The sequence below is a fragment of the Strigops habroptila genome, chromosome 9 (assembly GCF_004027225.2).
Source record: "Strigops habroptila isolate Jane chromosome 9, bStrHab1.2.pri, whole genome shotgun sequence".
Taxonomy (NCBI): Eukaryota; Metazoa; Chordata; class Aves; order Psittaciformes; family Psittacidae; genus Strigops; species Strigops habroptila.
In genome coordinates this window covers 14450205-14465200 of record NC_044285.2, presented here as the reverse complement: position 1 = coordinate 14465200, position 14996 = coordinate 14450205, and the positions used below count along the sequence as shown (strand labels likewise).

Here is a 14996-nt window from a genome sequence, read left to right as displayed (position 1 = left end):
ATGGGCAAGAGAAATATCATATCTTGACAACCTCTTATTTTAAACTCTTACCATTTCATTCTCTGTTAAACATCCACATTATCTTACTTTAGTTTTTTCACTAATACCTCAGATATGCGCACGCACAGCCACCAATAGCAAAAATAATGCTACTGGTACAATGAGAAGGCTACAAAAATTGAAGATAGTAGGCTCCAACGAAATATTCTCAGCTATTTTCTTCTTTAACATCTGAGAAGTCACTTGCAAAAGAAAATTTTTAAAAAAGGTTTTATTTTAGAGCACCACACCTGAGATTAGAAAGTTTCAAATTGAAACTGAGATCACACCTACTGACAACCACAGGAAAATGGAACCATTATTGCCTATGGCAGGTGTCTGAATATTGTGACTGAATTTTAATGGAGTTACTGTAATAAATAAAGGGTATTGGCAAAATCAGTCACCATCCAGGTTTGCACTGCATTTACAAAAGCAAAACAGAAATCCACTGTTAATCATAAACACTGCTATTAACCATAGCATGAACACAGAAAATTTTAAATAAAACCTGCAAAAAGCCTGATAGAGTATCTCTGACCTTTGCCTTCTCCTATGATTCTGAGACAGAAATGGCCTTATCTTCACAAGTTGGTTTTGGAGGAGAAAAGAATGGGAAGTTCTGTTTTAAACAAGACATAATTACAACAGGTATGACAAGGAGTATTTTGTGGCTTAACTCATTGACTGACATCTCAGGTTACTTTTCCAATATATTTATTTTCACTAGTAGTCTAACCAGGTTATTTGACTTTATCAGCAGCTTACGCAACTTACGGTCATAAGATACTATGATGTATCAGATTGTTTCACTCATTTCGTCTGCAACTTTCATTCATAACTGACTGACCTGTAGACAACGAGCCTACCTGACACCAGACTCCAGCCGTCTTTTAATCAAAACACAACATTCACGTGTTAATCCATGACAGAATTTTCTTACAAATTACAGGTATCAGTCATATTAGCTAGTTCATTTATGCAATCCAATTACACATTTTTACAGCATAATCAACAGAAATACTCCAGATCTATACCAGATCAGAATTAATAACATACACCCTAGTATCTCCAACACTTCACAGAGCCACACCTGAAAAACAAACAAACTTAACCATCCTTGAACAGCAACTAGTTTGTTCTTTTAAACTGGGGGACAGTAAGGAAAATGCATCACAAGCATTCCTTCCTTCTAAATCAGATTTCCCAGAAACATGCAGTCTTAAGAACCATGCAAACAAGCACTTAATGGAGGCCATTAGGCTGCATCTCGAATCGCTGATCAATTGAGGGGGGCAGGTAAGGTGTTTTCAGATATTCTTATTTTAAGCAAATGAGAAAAAGGGGGCTGTGTAATAACAAACAATAAACACATGCTTATTCCAGCTAAGGAAAACACTTCCCTTGGGACAAGGGGTTATGGCTTTAAACTGATAGAGGGGAGATTTAGATTAGACATTAAGAAAAAATTCTTTACGACAAGTATGGTGAGGCACTGGCACAGGGTGCCCAGAGAAGCTGCGATGCCCCACCCCTGGCAGTGTTCAAGGCCAGGCTGGACAGGGCTTGGAGCAACCTGCTCTAGTGGAAGGTGTCTGTGCCCGCGGCAGGGGATTAGAACTAGATGAGCGGCAAGGTCTCTTCCAACCCAAACCATTCTGGGATTCTATGTTTGTAAAGGCCTCAGAAAAATAAAACTATCAAATTTAATCACAAAGAGTCTGATGCAAGCTGCATTTCTGCAACTGCCATCAAAATCACAGAAAGTCTCTGTAAGAGATAGCATCATTCTGTATTCAAATAAAATTTGAAAAGTACTTTCTAAGAATCTGTGCACGCTGTGCCTTTCGGTAGTTGATAGCTCAAAGGAATGAACACTTCCTCCTCGAGTTTCTCTTAAAAAGTGGCCTCTAGCAGTTAAGAAAAAAAAAAAATTCACACATTGTTGGTCCTAGAAGTTATAGAACACTTGAAATTAAAGCAAGATCACAATTATATCAGACTGCTAGAAATTAAATGCCTGTATGTTGTCAATGATCTTAACATAGTCTTTCTACAACACTTAACACTGACACAGAACACAACTAATGTAGAAGTTTGTCACCTCTCACTCCTGCAGAGTAATCCTCCTAGGTCAAGACTCAGGTTGTAACATTATAAGAATTGGGGCATATAACCCCACTAACCAGCAAATCTCTGCAACTAGAAATGTTTTGAATCAAAACCCACAACTATACACCATTATCTTTTCCAAGGGGAATTCAACTGAGCTTGTAGCTCGTTTGACAGCTGCAGTGTGTTGCTCATGATTGGTATCTATGTGCTGATATACCATATTGGTAAAGAAACTTCCAGGAGTCAGTAACACTGTTTCTCCCAAAATACTAAGTATTCTGGCATTGTCTCTTCTTCTGAGCCATCCAAGGAAAGAATGGAAACATTACCTACAAACAGGACCAGCCACATTTCCTAAGACTGATTTAAGAGCTAAACTAAAAATGAAAACTTCACTATCCAACAGAAAATTATTCTACTCATTCAGGAAAAGCAAGGAGAAAAGAGGATGAGATGCTCAGGTTGTGGTCCCCACAGTAAGTTTTAGCTGCCTGAATGTCTTTGAAAACACGCTTTTGAGAAACAAATATCTTGAATATTTGTATTAAAAAATAACTACATCATATATGGATTTGCTGTCTTACTATTGCCAATAATTTAAATTTGACTTTAAAAGAGCAAGGCAAAACCACTTACATACTTTAGGAGAGAAAAAGTAAAATGCTTCTTCAAGTATGTTACAAATACAACACTTGCGACCTATTTTTATTACATTAAACATGGAAGACAGTCTCTGAAGAATTTGCAAAATGATATCATTCAGAAGCTTTAAGATGCTTTTAAAAACAAAAATTCTGAAGTGTCACAAAGATGCAAGGTGTCACAGGGACTCCCAAAGTAACAGCTCTGACAAGAGCTGTCTGTAAGAGGCAAACAGGCGACATTACTGCTCAACTTCCAGCAACTACTTCACTCCTCTACTGGCATTCTAAAAATTTATTTTCATTGACTTGAACTAAAAACACAAACATCACTTTGTTGTATTCATAAAAACAAAAATATCGCTTCATTGTATCCACAGAAAATAAGCATACATAAAAAAGAAAACACATTATCAAAAAGTTACTTAGTTTCTCTTCTGTAAGTGGTAACAAATACATCCAAAAATGATACAAAGATTAAAAACTGCACTTATTTCCTTATTACAGGCTTCACTTAAAAGTCTACGAAAGGAAGACACTGAAGCCACAATGTACATGCAACATGTAAACACAGTTACTTGTTTTCCGGATGCGCTGATAAAGGGTCAACGTGAGAGAATTTGTCAAGACTTGGAGAACTACACAGGACTAGGGAATTGGTTTAGCCTTAAATTTTCCTTCAGAACTGCATTTTAAATTATACCCTCGAGTGAGGAGTATTTCATTATTTGGCACTTATGTTTTCTGTCTTCATGCAGGGGATAGGAAATACTTCAATTGAACAGGGAGGTTTGATTTCATCAAACAAACAAAACCAAAGCAGCTCTTCATTTTTAGCATTACATATAAACAGACAACTTGCATGTCAGTATGACTAGAGATACTTAACACTTCGCTGTACTGGGACAAGTAGTCTAAGGCATATAGAGGAAAATTGTGGTTAACAAAATGTGTTAGATCAAAACAGCACATCTCTAATTAATCTGAAGGTCTTATGAGAACATGTACAAATGAAAAATTACCATACTTGAAGCACATAAAGACTAAGCTAAAGCATCAAGACCTAGTTACATGAACTTTTTGTATCTCGGGCGCATCCTACCTGATCCACTGAACTGGCTGCTTCCTAGTGTAGTTGGTCTGGTTTTCCCACTATTAACAGGTGGGGAAAACATCTGCAAAACAAGAAAAAAAGATGTGTTTAAATTGGCTTTGAAACTCAGTGCTAAATTATTAATGTAAACTTAAAAACAAGTTAATAGGAAACGATTCATTTTACTGCTAGACAATGAATAGAATACAAGATGCATGCTTAGACCCTTAAACCAATCAGCTAAAGTACTCTAAGGAGTAAGCAATTTACTGATACTACTAACATCTCTTTAAACAACTTTAAGCAACTTAAAAAAATTAAAAGGAGACCTACTACTACTATAGCAGTCTCAAATAGCTATTATAGATCTTAAATTTTGCTACTCAAAATACATTTCTTACGGATCTGTGTTTGGTGTCACTGGATACAGACAGCTTTTGAGAGGCAGTAGTTTCCTATTATGTTTATAAATCAAGCATCTTTCTGAAATCTGTTAAATGTATCACACTGAAAATATCTATAATTTTCTAAGACCAAATGATCAGTGAATAGCCTCTGTTATTTACGGGCATTACATTTACTTTTGATTAAAAAGGGGAAAAAAAAAAAAAGCTAAAGTACCCATGCCACACACCAGCTTAACGAATGTTAATTATTAGATTATGCCATCACTGGGTCAGCCCGATTTTAACCAGTTAAACCAATTGACCCAGCTGGTATTACAGTATTAAATCTGGAAGTCTAGACATTACATCAAAGTTCAGGTGTCCAACTTGGCTGAGCCGGACCCAGCCAAGCCCTGCGCGCTGCTGCCCCTACTCCTCAGCTCGCGTTACCACGCAGAAGCCATGGAAGACCTCGGAGAATATCCTACCGCGCTGAAGTCCAGCAAGTCGCTCAGCTCCTTGTCAGTTCCTATCGCGGCCATCCTCTGCTGCTGGGAATTCATCTTCCTCCACTCACCTCCTAGGGCACAGGGAGAGAGGCGCGGGCAGCGCTGCACCTCGGGGCTGCTGCCGCCCCCCGCCGCCGGGACACCTGCCGCAGCGTGGACGGGCCGCCGGCAACCCCCGGGGAGCCTGGCTGCACCGGCCGGCCCGGCTAGACGTGCGGCCGCTCCCCGCACCAGCCAACTCTCCCTAACTTTACTCGGAGCCCCTTGTCTCCCCCATCCCACTTCTCCCCACCTCCAGCGACGCGCAGTCACGCCGCGGCGGGGCCACCGCCAGGAACGAGGTTCCCCCCGGGCAAGCGAAAGCAAGCGAACGGCCGAGGCGCGGCGGAGTCCGGGGAACGCGCGGGGATGCAGCGACTCGCTGCCTGCGCAACAATGGGGCTGACAAGCGGGGCCTCCCCGCTGCCCGGCACCGCCGCCGCCGGCCGTCCCCCCGCACCCCCTCCCCCCGCGCCGTGCGGGCTCTGCCGCTCCCCGCGCGGGACCGCGGCGGGCCGGGAGCCGCCCCCGCGTGCCGCACGCGCACACGCGGCGCGGGGACGGGCGCGCGCGCTACCACCGGGCGGGCGGCGGGGGGCGTGCGCGCGCGGCGGGATGCGGGGAGCGGAGGAGGGGGGGGAGAATGAGGAGGAGGAGGGGCGGCGGGGCCCGCGCCTTGTGCCCGGCGGGCGCCGCGGGGGAGCGGCGGGCGCGCTGCCGCAGCCCCGCTCCGCGACAAGTTCCGGAGCCCCCCCCCCCGGCGCGCCGGGGCCGGGCTGCGGCCGCCGCGGTCCTTTATGAGCGCGCGGAGCCGCGCGGCGGGTAGCGCGCGCGCCGAACGCCGCCCGCGGGGGCCCGCTGCTGCCCAGAGCCGGGCGCCGCCGCCCGCCCTGGGTCCGCGGCCCGCCCCGCCGCCGGCAGAGACCCCGGCACGCCGCACAGCCCGGCAGCGCCGCCCGGCCCCGGCTGCTGCCCCTCGGGCTTCCCTAGCGGCGCCTCCCGCCGCCCTCGCGGCTGCCCCCCTCCCCGGGCAGCCCCGCGCTCCCGCCTGGCCGCGGCCCCGCGCCCCTCGCCGCCGCCTCTGCCCCTGTGAGCGGCCGGCCGCCACTGCCCTCCCCCACCGCTCTCTCCCAACTTCTCCCGGCCCCTCGCCGCCCGCAGTTACCTGCTGCCCCCCGTACAGCTCCGGTGACCAGGGCCGGCCGGCGGCGGCGGGCGGGCCGCGGGCTGGGTGGGAGGTGGCGAGCCGAGCGCTCCCCCCCCGCTGAAGGAACTTGTGGGTTTCCCTCAGGCAGACATTTTTTTGCTTACAGAGCCTCAGCACCACGCTCACGGCTCCGGCTCCGTATCCCTCCGCGCCCAGCGCCTCCGCGGCCTTAACCCCTGACGCGCCGCGCCGCTATCGGCCGGGGACGGGCGGGAGGCGCCGCCGCGCTGGCGGTGACCCCGCGGGCGCCCCTCGGAGCAGCCCCGGCCCCCGCCCCGGCAGCGGGGGGCGGAGGGTGGTGGTGGCAGCGGGGCCCGGCCTGGGCTCGCGGGCCGCACGTAGCGCCGCGCAGGAACCGGCGGCGCGGGGGGATGCGGGACCCGTCAGCCCCCGGCCCGCCTGGGGACACCGCAACGGGCCCCCGCAAAGCCCGCCCCGCACGGGAACAGAGCCCTCCCCGGCTCATCCAGACCGCCGGCACAAACCTCGGCATGAAGCACTGACTGCAGCGCCCGTGCCCCGAAACACATTATCCCCCTCACCCTGAATCCACATACCCTAAAATACGCCTAAGTACTTTTAATATACCCATATACCGTCTCACTTTGTGAATTGCATCAGGCTTTAAACGTTCATTAGCAGCTTCCTCCTAAATACTGACCATTAAAACATTAACGTGTCAAAGCATAAAAATATGTGTGCTAACGCAAGAGCACACATTCAAACAAACTCTGCAGTTCTCTCAAACGGGCGATGCTGCGGGCCTCCGTGCGGCAATGGGAGCCAGCAGCGAGGAACCTGCGCCCTTCCTTATTGGGTCCTGACACTGTCACACACAAATGACTTTCCCCCGCTCCGTGCCCTGCTCACGGGGCAGCACTACCCGCTGTCCTGCGGGAAGTTCCTCTCGCGTTCGCAGTGGCCCGGGCAGAGCACGGTGACCCAGCCTGCAGAGCCCCCAGGCGGCACCTACTCGCCACCGCCCGGCGCTGGGCCTGCTCTTTCCTGACCCGGGCTACCTGCGACGGCGAGAATTAACAAATAGCTATCTCGGCAGCTACTGGCGTATCGTTCTTTTGGAGCAAAGGGGACTTACAGAACACAAGGAGAGCGGGAAAGGGTACTTAAAATCCTGGAGAACCTGAAACACTCCAGGGAGATAGTGAGCGCCATGAGGAAAGGCACACTGTGTAAGGAGCATTCACCCCTCACAGGCTGCTGCTTGGCAGCCCCCCAGGTTTGGAAAGCAGCAAGCTGCACAGAAAGCTCTCCAGCCCCACACCCGTCCCTTCCAGCTCAACCCTTCCCACCCTCAGATCCCGACTGTGACATCTTCCGGAGGAAGGGGAGGGTGATAACAAACTTACCACCCCCAGGCAAAGACAAACTGGAGATTCTGGAGCTTTAAAACGTTCTCCTCCATTTTTCTCCCATATATGCTGTGTACTGGATGATCATCTGGCCTTGATTCCATGAATATTCATATATTTACCACTAAGAAATGCAGGAAGCAATTTGTATTAAAATATCAACACAATGACTCCCATTCTCTGTGCCCCTGAGGGACATAAATACGTACTTTTTCCCTTTGATGTACAAGTTATACTTTAGAGGAAAGCACCCAGTGACAAAGATCATTGTACATTTCACGAGGAATGTCCTTTAACGTATTTCAGTTACAAGGAAGATCCCCTATTTCCATACTGTGAAAATACTGTTTCTCTTGAAGTGTTACTGTTTAACCAGTACTGGTACTCGGTACCATTAGTACAGCTGCAACCCTGGGAAGCACTGATTAGAAATCTGGCTAAATGGAAAGAAGGTGGAAGCAATAATGCTACAATTACTTGTACTGATGTGTAATTGTATCCAAATTAAAACTTAATTTCAAATACAGTACTTTTTATTTGCCCTTCAACCAAATTTGTAGGCTTCTATTTGCAGCCACAAATTTTGCATGGAAGATGCTATATCCTCACAATCCATGACATAGGGTTTAAAGACACACAAAATACCGTAAGATGTTCCATTTGGTCCACAACAACACGTCACTTTCTCATGCAGATGCTGGCAGCAAACATGCTCATTACCAAAAGTCCCACGTAGCAGCCATTCTTCTGCATTACATCTCTATGGGTTGATCATCCTCTTTGAAAAACTTCATTGCCAGGCACCTGCAGAAAAATGATCAGAACATAAATGAAGTTGCCAGAAATTACACAAGACAATTTAGCAAGTATCCAAGGCCTCAGGGAAAGTATGCTCTGGCCCAAAACGTACCATGAAGCTGACCTAAAGGAGAGTGCTCTGGGGAGCCAAATTGTAATGGGTTGGCCAATTCAGAAATTTCAGAAGAAACTCATGTAGGTAGGTGGCCTGAAACTGTTGTGAAAGATCAGTAAGTATCACATCCTGCATTACAATAAAATTCTAAGAAGAGATTTAACCTAATCTTCCCCAGGTACTGAGCACCATCTGCCACACTGGTAAGGTCTGGAATCTTTAAACTATTCAGTTTTTAACCCCCTTTCACATAAAACTGATCAAAATTAACATGTACACTTGAAACATGGAGGAATAATAGTCCATGTCCATGCAATATTGTTTTTCACCTATTCTCGGATTCTCTAACCCCTTTCTCAAGCTGCTACTTACTCAGCATCCTTTCATCTCTGCCACTCTATAAATTATTCCTATTCACTGCAAAGATAGGAGTTAAAAAGACAAACGCATTGTAAATCCTTATCCTGTCGGTCATATGCAGAAAACAAAACAGAAAACATGGTCAACATAAAAAGAAACAAAACCAATAGCAAGCAAAATAATGTTACAAATCTTTATGAGAAAATATGACCGAGTAAGACCTTTTAAATAAACATTTTAAAACATTTGACAAAACAGATATCTGAAACTTGGTTCAGCCAATTACAACAGTTTTCCATTTGCAACAAAAAAAGCACTTCCAGTTTCATTCCTGCTTCAATCCCTAGTTATGGTTCTTCCTTATACATGTGCAAATGCAGCAAACACTACACACATCGTATAACAATGAAAAGCACCCAGCTTTGCTGTGGCACAACGGTACCTTCCTTGCACATTTCATAAAAGGCTGAAATGCTACTGTCTTCAGCAAATGTTACACCCCTTTTTTCTTTCACTTCTATAAAAATAGAAGGTCTTCACTCCCTAGGGAGCAGCAGATCAAATGGATAGCACAGGAAGATAGGAGCAGTCATAAACACCAATCGTTTTGCTAGCGATTTTGCGAGCAAGGACTCCAGCAATCAGGGCTAAATTCCTGACGATGCTTTCCCGATCATACTATCAACAGTGAATTTCCTATCGAGATAAATGAATTTATTCATCTTGTGGATAAACACCCTTTCCTTACACAAGTCTTACGTCTCTCATGGAGCAGTGCAAGTAACCCATGCACACAGTCATCTCTGAACTCCAGACACTGACACAACTGTAAATCTTTACAGCAACAGCCCTGACAGCTGATCTACCAACAGCAAGATGGTCAGCTACCAACCAGAGCAATCAGGGAATTGCTAGTTGCCAGATGGTGATAGCAAAATTCTTCCGCAAGCTTCAACGTGACCATGAAAATGAGAAATTACATACGGGACATAAAAAAATTAAGAGGAATATAAAAACCAAATCACTTGAGCACAACCCCCTGAAAATAATCACACTCAGATGCTGTTTCCACAGCCTTCATGAATTGCTTTCCACCCACTCCTTAAAGGAAAAATATCTGATACAGCAGACAGCTGTTGTGCATTCAGGGATGTGAGAAAATGTATTCCGTATTACTATTTAATGTATCATGCCTGTGTGAATAAAATCATTAAGCTTGCATGTCTCCTTTTGGTTTATTTATTCTTAAATTTACACACGCTGAATTAGTTCACCACCACCACCCAAACTGCACGAGCTCCTGGGGTGTTCCCCGACAGAACATTTGACCCAGGACAGAGTTTGCACTGGAATGGCTCCTTTAAATCAACACATATGTGCTCAGCCTGCATCCACAGCCAGCAGTTTATCTGTAATAAATGCTATTGCTGAGCAAACTGATAGCCCTGGAGAAAAGTCAGCAGACCTCCTTTCCTGCTCTAGTTTTTTGTTTGTTTGTTTGTTTGAACAAATTTCCACCCTCACTTAAACCACTGAATCCTTTCTATTGCTTCCAGCAGGCTTCCCAGTACAGATGGCAATGCTCGTTTGGAGTCCGCAATAAGGAGAACACAATTTTGTTTCCTGCAACTAGCATGGCCAAAGCTATTCCATTTTCTCACTGACCTGCTCCTGGGGTCAGCTAGAATCTGACTCAAGCCAGTAAGAATTAACTAAAAGATTTCTGTTGTCATGCAGGAAACTTTTGGGTGAAGCTCTTGGGGAGGCACCATGTTCTTCCTACAGTTCTTCCTTCCAAAGCAGACTTTGTAAAAGTACCCTATAAACGATCTTACAGCTCTATTCCTATGACCAAGCCTCATGACTGCACAGTGCTTGCTGTTATCAGTGCAGCCCATCTTACGGATAACTGAATTTGCGGCCTCACTTGCTGCCTGCTATATTTACATCACAGTAATTAAAATTATATAACATACATATTATGTAACATATTCTACAATAGCAGAGATTTAGAACATTTGCAGGAGGCTATAATGGTGAAACCTCCCACAAACAGAATTACTTATCAGGTGACCAGAGAGAGCACGCAGGTTGACCACTGTGAAGTTAAAACCTGTTTCTGTGGGGGCACTGACAGTTACACTTAATTTGTTACTGCTGCTGACAAAATACTCGCCGACAAGTACTTCTGGCTAAGCAGGAAATGGGTGAAGGCTTTAGCTCGCCGTAAGGGACGATCTTCACCGAAGGAATTCTTACAATATAAGAAAGTTGACTGCGGGAAGGGGTGGGCGATTAAAAGGAGAGATCGCGGCGGGAGGGCCCCTCCCGTCCCCGCAGCAGGACCCGGCCCTGCACAGCGGGGCCTCCCGCGGCCAAGACGCCGGCGCTGCAACGCCGCCGGGCGGGCGGGCGCCCTCCGGGCAGATCAACGCGGGCAGCGGAGTACGGGCCGCCGAGCAGAGCGGGAAGTTGCGCCCCACCGGCGGGTGCCCCGGGCGGAGCCGCCCCGGCCCGACGGCGGAGCCCAACCTGCGACGCGGCGGCCCCTCGGGGCGCACGGACGGCGGCCCACCCCCAGCACCGCCCCGGACGCGCCGCGTCTTCGCGGCCCCGGGGCCGGCCGCCGCGGGGAGGGCGAGGCGGGGTACCGAAGTTGGCCGTGCCCGCCAGGGCACCCCCGCTGCCCGGCTCCGCTCCCCGCGCGTACCGCCGCCCCGCTGCGGGACCGGCACCCCGCACCCGTCGGCCGATTACAGCCCCGCTGCCCGCCGCGGCAGCCCAAAGTTGTGCTGGGCCGAACAATGCGGCGAGGACTATTTGTCCTTCCGCCGGCCGGCGGTGCCGTGCGAGGGAGGGGGGCGGTGGCGGAGGGGGTGGGGCTGGGGGCCGCTCCTCGCCTCAGGCTCGCAGGGCGGGCCGCTGACCCCTTCCCGAGGCCCGTTACGAACGCCGGGGGAGCGGGGCCCTCAGGCGGCCCGCCGAGACCCGCGGGCAGGCCGGGCTGAGCCGTCCCGGGGCGCAACGAGGGCCTTGCGGGAGCCGCCTGCTGTCCCGGCACCGGCGGGGCTCCCGCGGCAGGGCGGCAGCACGCCAGACAGCTCGTTCTGCAGGAAGGGGAAGCCCGACCTCCGTGCTCCCCGGTGCCGTCCTGCCGCCGCCAGAGGCGGGTCCTGCTCCCCGCCCGCAGCTCGGCCCGAGCACGAGGTCGCCACAGGAGCGCAGTGTAGCTCGAAGGCCATGTGCGCCCTTGGACACCGCTCATCGTCCTGCCTTAGTTCAACAAATGAACATCGCCAGCGGCAAACAGTTTAAATCAAAAAGTGACTTTAAATTCACACACGAGGTGGTTTGGGTACTTGCCATGTTTAAGCCCACCTTTTTAAAATTAACTGAAAACAATTAAGTTCAATCTAAAAGCAACATGCTTTCTTGTTTTTACAGTACCTTGCTACTGAAAGAGAAATATGTAAACACAGGAGATTTACACGAGCTTAATAAAATTAATCTAAAATTATACTGTCTTCAAAGGTAACTAAAAAAAAAAATCAGTATGAGAAAAGCTTAATTTAAATAAACACCTAAGCATATTCCGAGGTAAAACATTCATTAAATCAAAAGCTGATAGATCTCCCTGGAGCCCTCGGCGTGGAGGTGAGGAGGAGCGCGGGAGGGAGCCAGTGTGCAGGGACAGACTGCTGGCAAACCCAGTGCTGGTGCTGTGCTGCTGCACCACACTTAAGTACTTCATTTTACGAAAACTCATTTATAAATTCAGAAGACATGGATTGCAACCAAAAAATCACATAACTGAGACTATAAAATGGAGTTATTTTCAGTGCGAAAACCTAATACCAAGTTTTATGTTTCCTATGTAAACTACATGCCCTTTGCTACAAATTTTTATGATCAACTGCATCATGCAGTTCAACGTGAGCGGTTCTGACATAGCCCTAGGATAAGCATTCTGCAGAAAGCAACTGGGGCAAAGTATCTCTCACTAAAAAGGTGTCTCTCACAGACTTGGCTACACAGTTAGAATGGAGCTAATGTGCAGAGAGGATAGAGCAGGAACATCACCATTTTTAGTCTGACTTCCTAGGGAAATCACTTGCAGACAGCTGCACTGTGTTCATGTGGCTGGATGCATTACCTTAATAAATCATAAACTTATCTGTTAATTTCAACCAAGGAAAACAAGGAGATCACACTCACACACATTTAATGGAAACAGGGATTAAAGCAGGAAAAAAGGAGACACTGTTGGTGCAGCTACTGAAGGAAAGACTAGTCAAGGACAATCCTCGTCATCAACCAAAGAGCCCGGATCAGGATGCAAAGCCAGGGGAAGGTAACTTTAGCTGGTTTCCCTTCTCGCAGAACAATTTCTGGTATTCTGCCTGCCACCGGGAGCTAGAACCAGCAATCCGTTTTACACAGATCTTTCTGAATGCTTCCCCATCCCCAAAGTTTCACAGGAGCCAGGAAATAATTGCTTTAATGTAACCAAAAGCCGTGTAACCTGCAGGTACCGTTTTCCTTTCTAAAACTGCTTGAAAGAATGTAACTGAAGTCCGACTACAGTCTGAGTACAGCCATTCATCAGCCAGTCGCAGATGGGCCTCTCATGCATGAGATTCCCACTGAACACTAATTCCCTCCTTGGCACTGAAGGGAACAGGTTCTGTCCTTCACACAACTAATGGACCATCAGATGATGTGTCCCAGGGAACAAGGAGATAACAGAGAAGACCAAATTTACAGAGGAAAAATCACAGCCTTGAAGAACAGTAGGAACTCTACACCAAGTATGTATGAAACTACACTTTAAATTACACTGAAAACAGTTTAATTTCTTGAACTAGTGGAGTGATAATACATTGGGGTTAGTATTGTTTTCTGCTTTAGGGCTTTTTTTGTTGGTTTTTTTTTTTAAGGTTTTAGCAAGAAAAAAATCTTAAAGTTCTGATTTCTATTTTGAAGACTGCTGCAGCCTCATCTTAGGTAGACTCTTGTATGAAGAAAACTGAATATACAAGTATCTCCTCATATTATCATTATTATTTTCTCCAATATTATTTGCAGAGCACATCAGATGAATTTTTATTTGGGAATACCATTGTGGGTAATTTCCTTGTCATAGGTATGTATGGTTTCATTCTAATTAATACAAATATTTCTGTTAGAAATTAGGAACAGCCTTGCAAGTGCTCTGTTCAGAGTCAACTATTGACTGACTACATTTAATGTTCTTTTTACATGAATCATTTAGGATTGAGCTCTACAAAATACATCTTGTGTCCATCCATCCCCCCCCCCCCCCCCATTTTGGCCTTATATGGCTCTTAGCATAGTAAAATCTGTGGGAGTGGACTCAGTTATTGAAGACAGTTGATTATCCAAGATCCAGAAAATACTGTTTCTCTGTCTCAGAGCAGAAAAAAAAAAAACCCAAAACAGTAAACCCAAAACCCAAGAGATTCAGAAATAATAAACAATGTGACAGGATTACTGTGCATAGGTTATCGCTCTTTTGACCATAAAACTGTTTCCACGACAGACGTGCAAATATTCAAGGCCAGATGACTTCACTAGTGGTACCCATGCTTTTGATGGGTCCAACTAGTTTGCATTATCTCAACTGAGACCCTTTTTTATTATATGTAGATGAGATATCTTATGCATTTACATGGTTTTGACATTGTCACATGCAGATACTCTTTGCAACTACATAGTTTCCAGATGCTACAGAACAGTACAGCATTCTATTCATGAATTCCAACAGGAATTTTATGAGTTTGCACTCAAACTAGAAACTAACATAGGAAATTGTGCATGTTATACCATGTAGTAGGTAGCTCCACAAAGGTCTCAAGTCTAGAGCTAAAATATGTTTCAAAGAAAGTGTATTTTTTGGGTATTAGTTTTATCTTTCTTTCTGGGGGGAGTGGTTTCTAAACAGCATATCTATGTTTCAGTTCTTTGGTGCATGTACAGCACTAGTTATAACTTCCAAAGCCATCATAAATCACAGGTAATCCTACACTTACTGCAGATCCTGGAGAGCTGGCACATGTCAGAGGCTTCTGAGTAAAATATGACCTTTAATCAAGTTTCAACTGCTTATAAGAACAGAGAATATAAGAAAGGCCACACTGCTGAGACCAAAGGTCCACCTAGCCCAGTAGGCTATCTCCAAAACAACAACCCAGTATAGTGTCGATTTTCTTCAGTTTAATCTCTCACATGTTCTCAACGTAGTGACTATTCAGTGGGATTCCAAAGAGTGGAGATGCGTTTGGCCCTGTGCCCGTTCCTGGTATT

General features: G+C 46.7%; 1 protein-coding gene across 11 annotated transcripts in view; it reads right to left on the bottom strand.

The window, feature by feature from the left end:
- Nucleotides 1-7498, bottom strand: part of TCF12 (transcription factor 12) — a 168532-nt gene extending 161034 nt beyond the window's left edge. For 7 of the 11 annotated variants that reach the window (XM_030496886.1, XM_030496892.1, XM_030496891.1 and 4 more), the window contains exons 1-3: nt 5988-7039; nt 4763-4854; nt 3898-3970 (exon numbers count right to left, since the gene is read on the bottom strand). In XM_030496886.1, the coding sequence (XP_030352746.1) occupies nt 3898-3970; nt 4763-4837 (148 nt within the window). In that variant the 5' untranslated portion in view covers nt 4838-4854; nt 5988-7039. Of the gene's footprint in view, nt 1-3897; nt 3971-4640; nt 4717-4762; nt 4998-5075; nt 5208-5987; nt 7040-7396 lie in introns of those variants that run through there. The other 4 variants (XM_030496888.1, XM_030496890.1, XM_030496889.1 and 1 more) reach the window with 4 other exon arrangements.
- Between the last annotated feature and the right edge of the window lie 7498 nt (nt 7499-14996).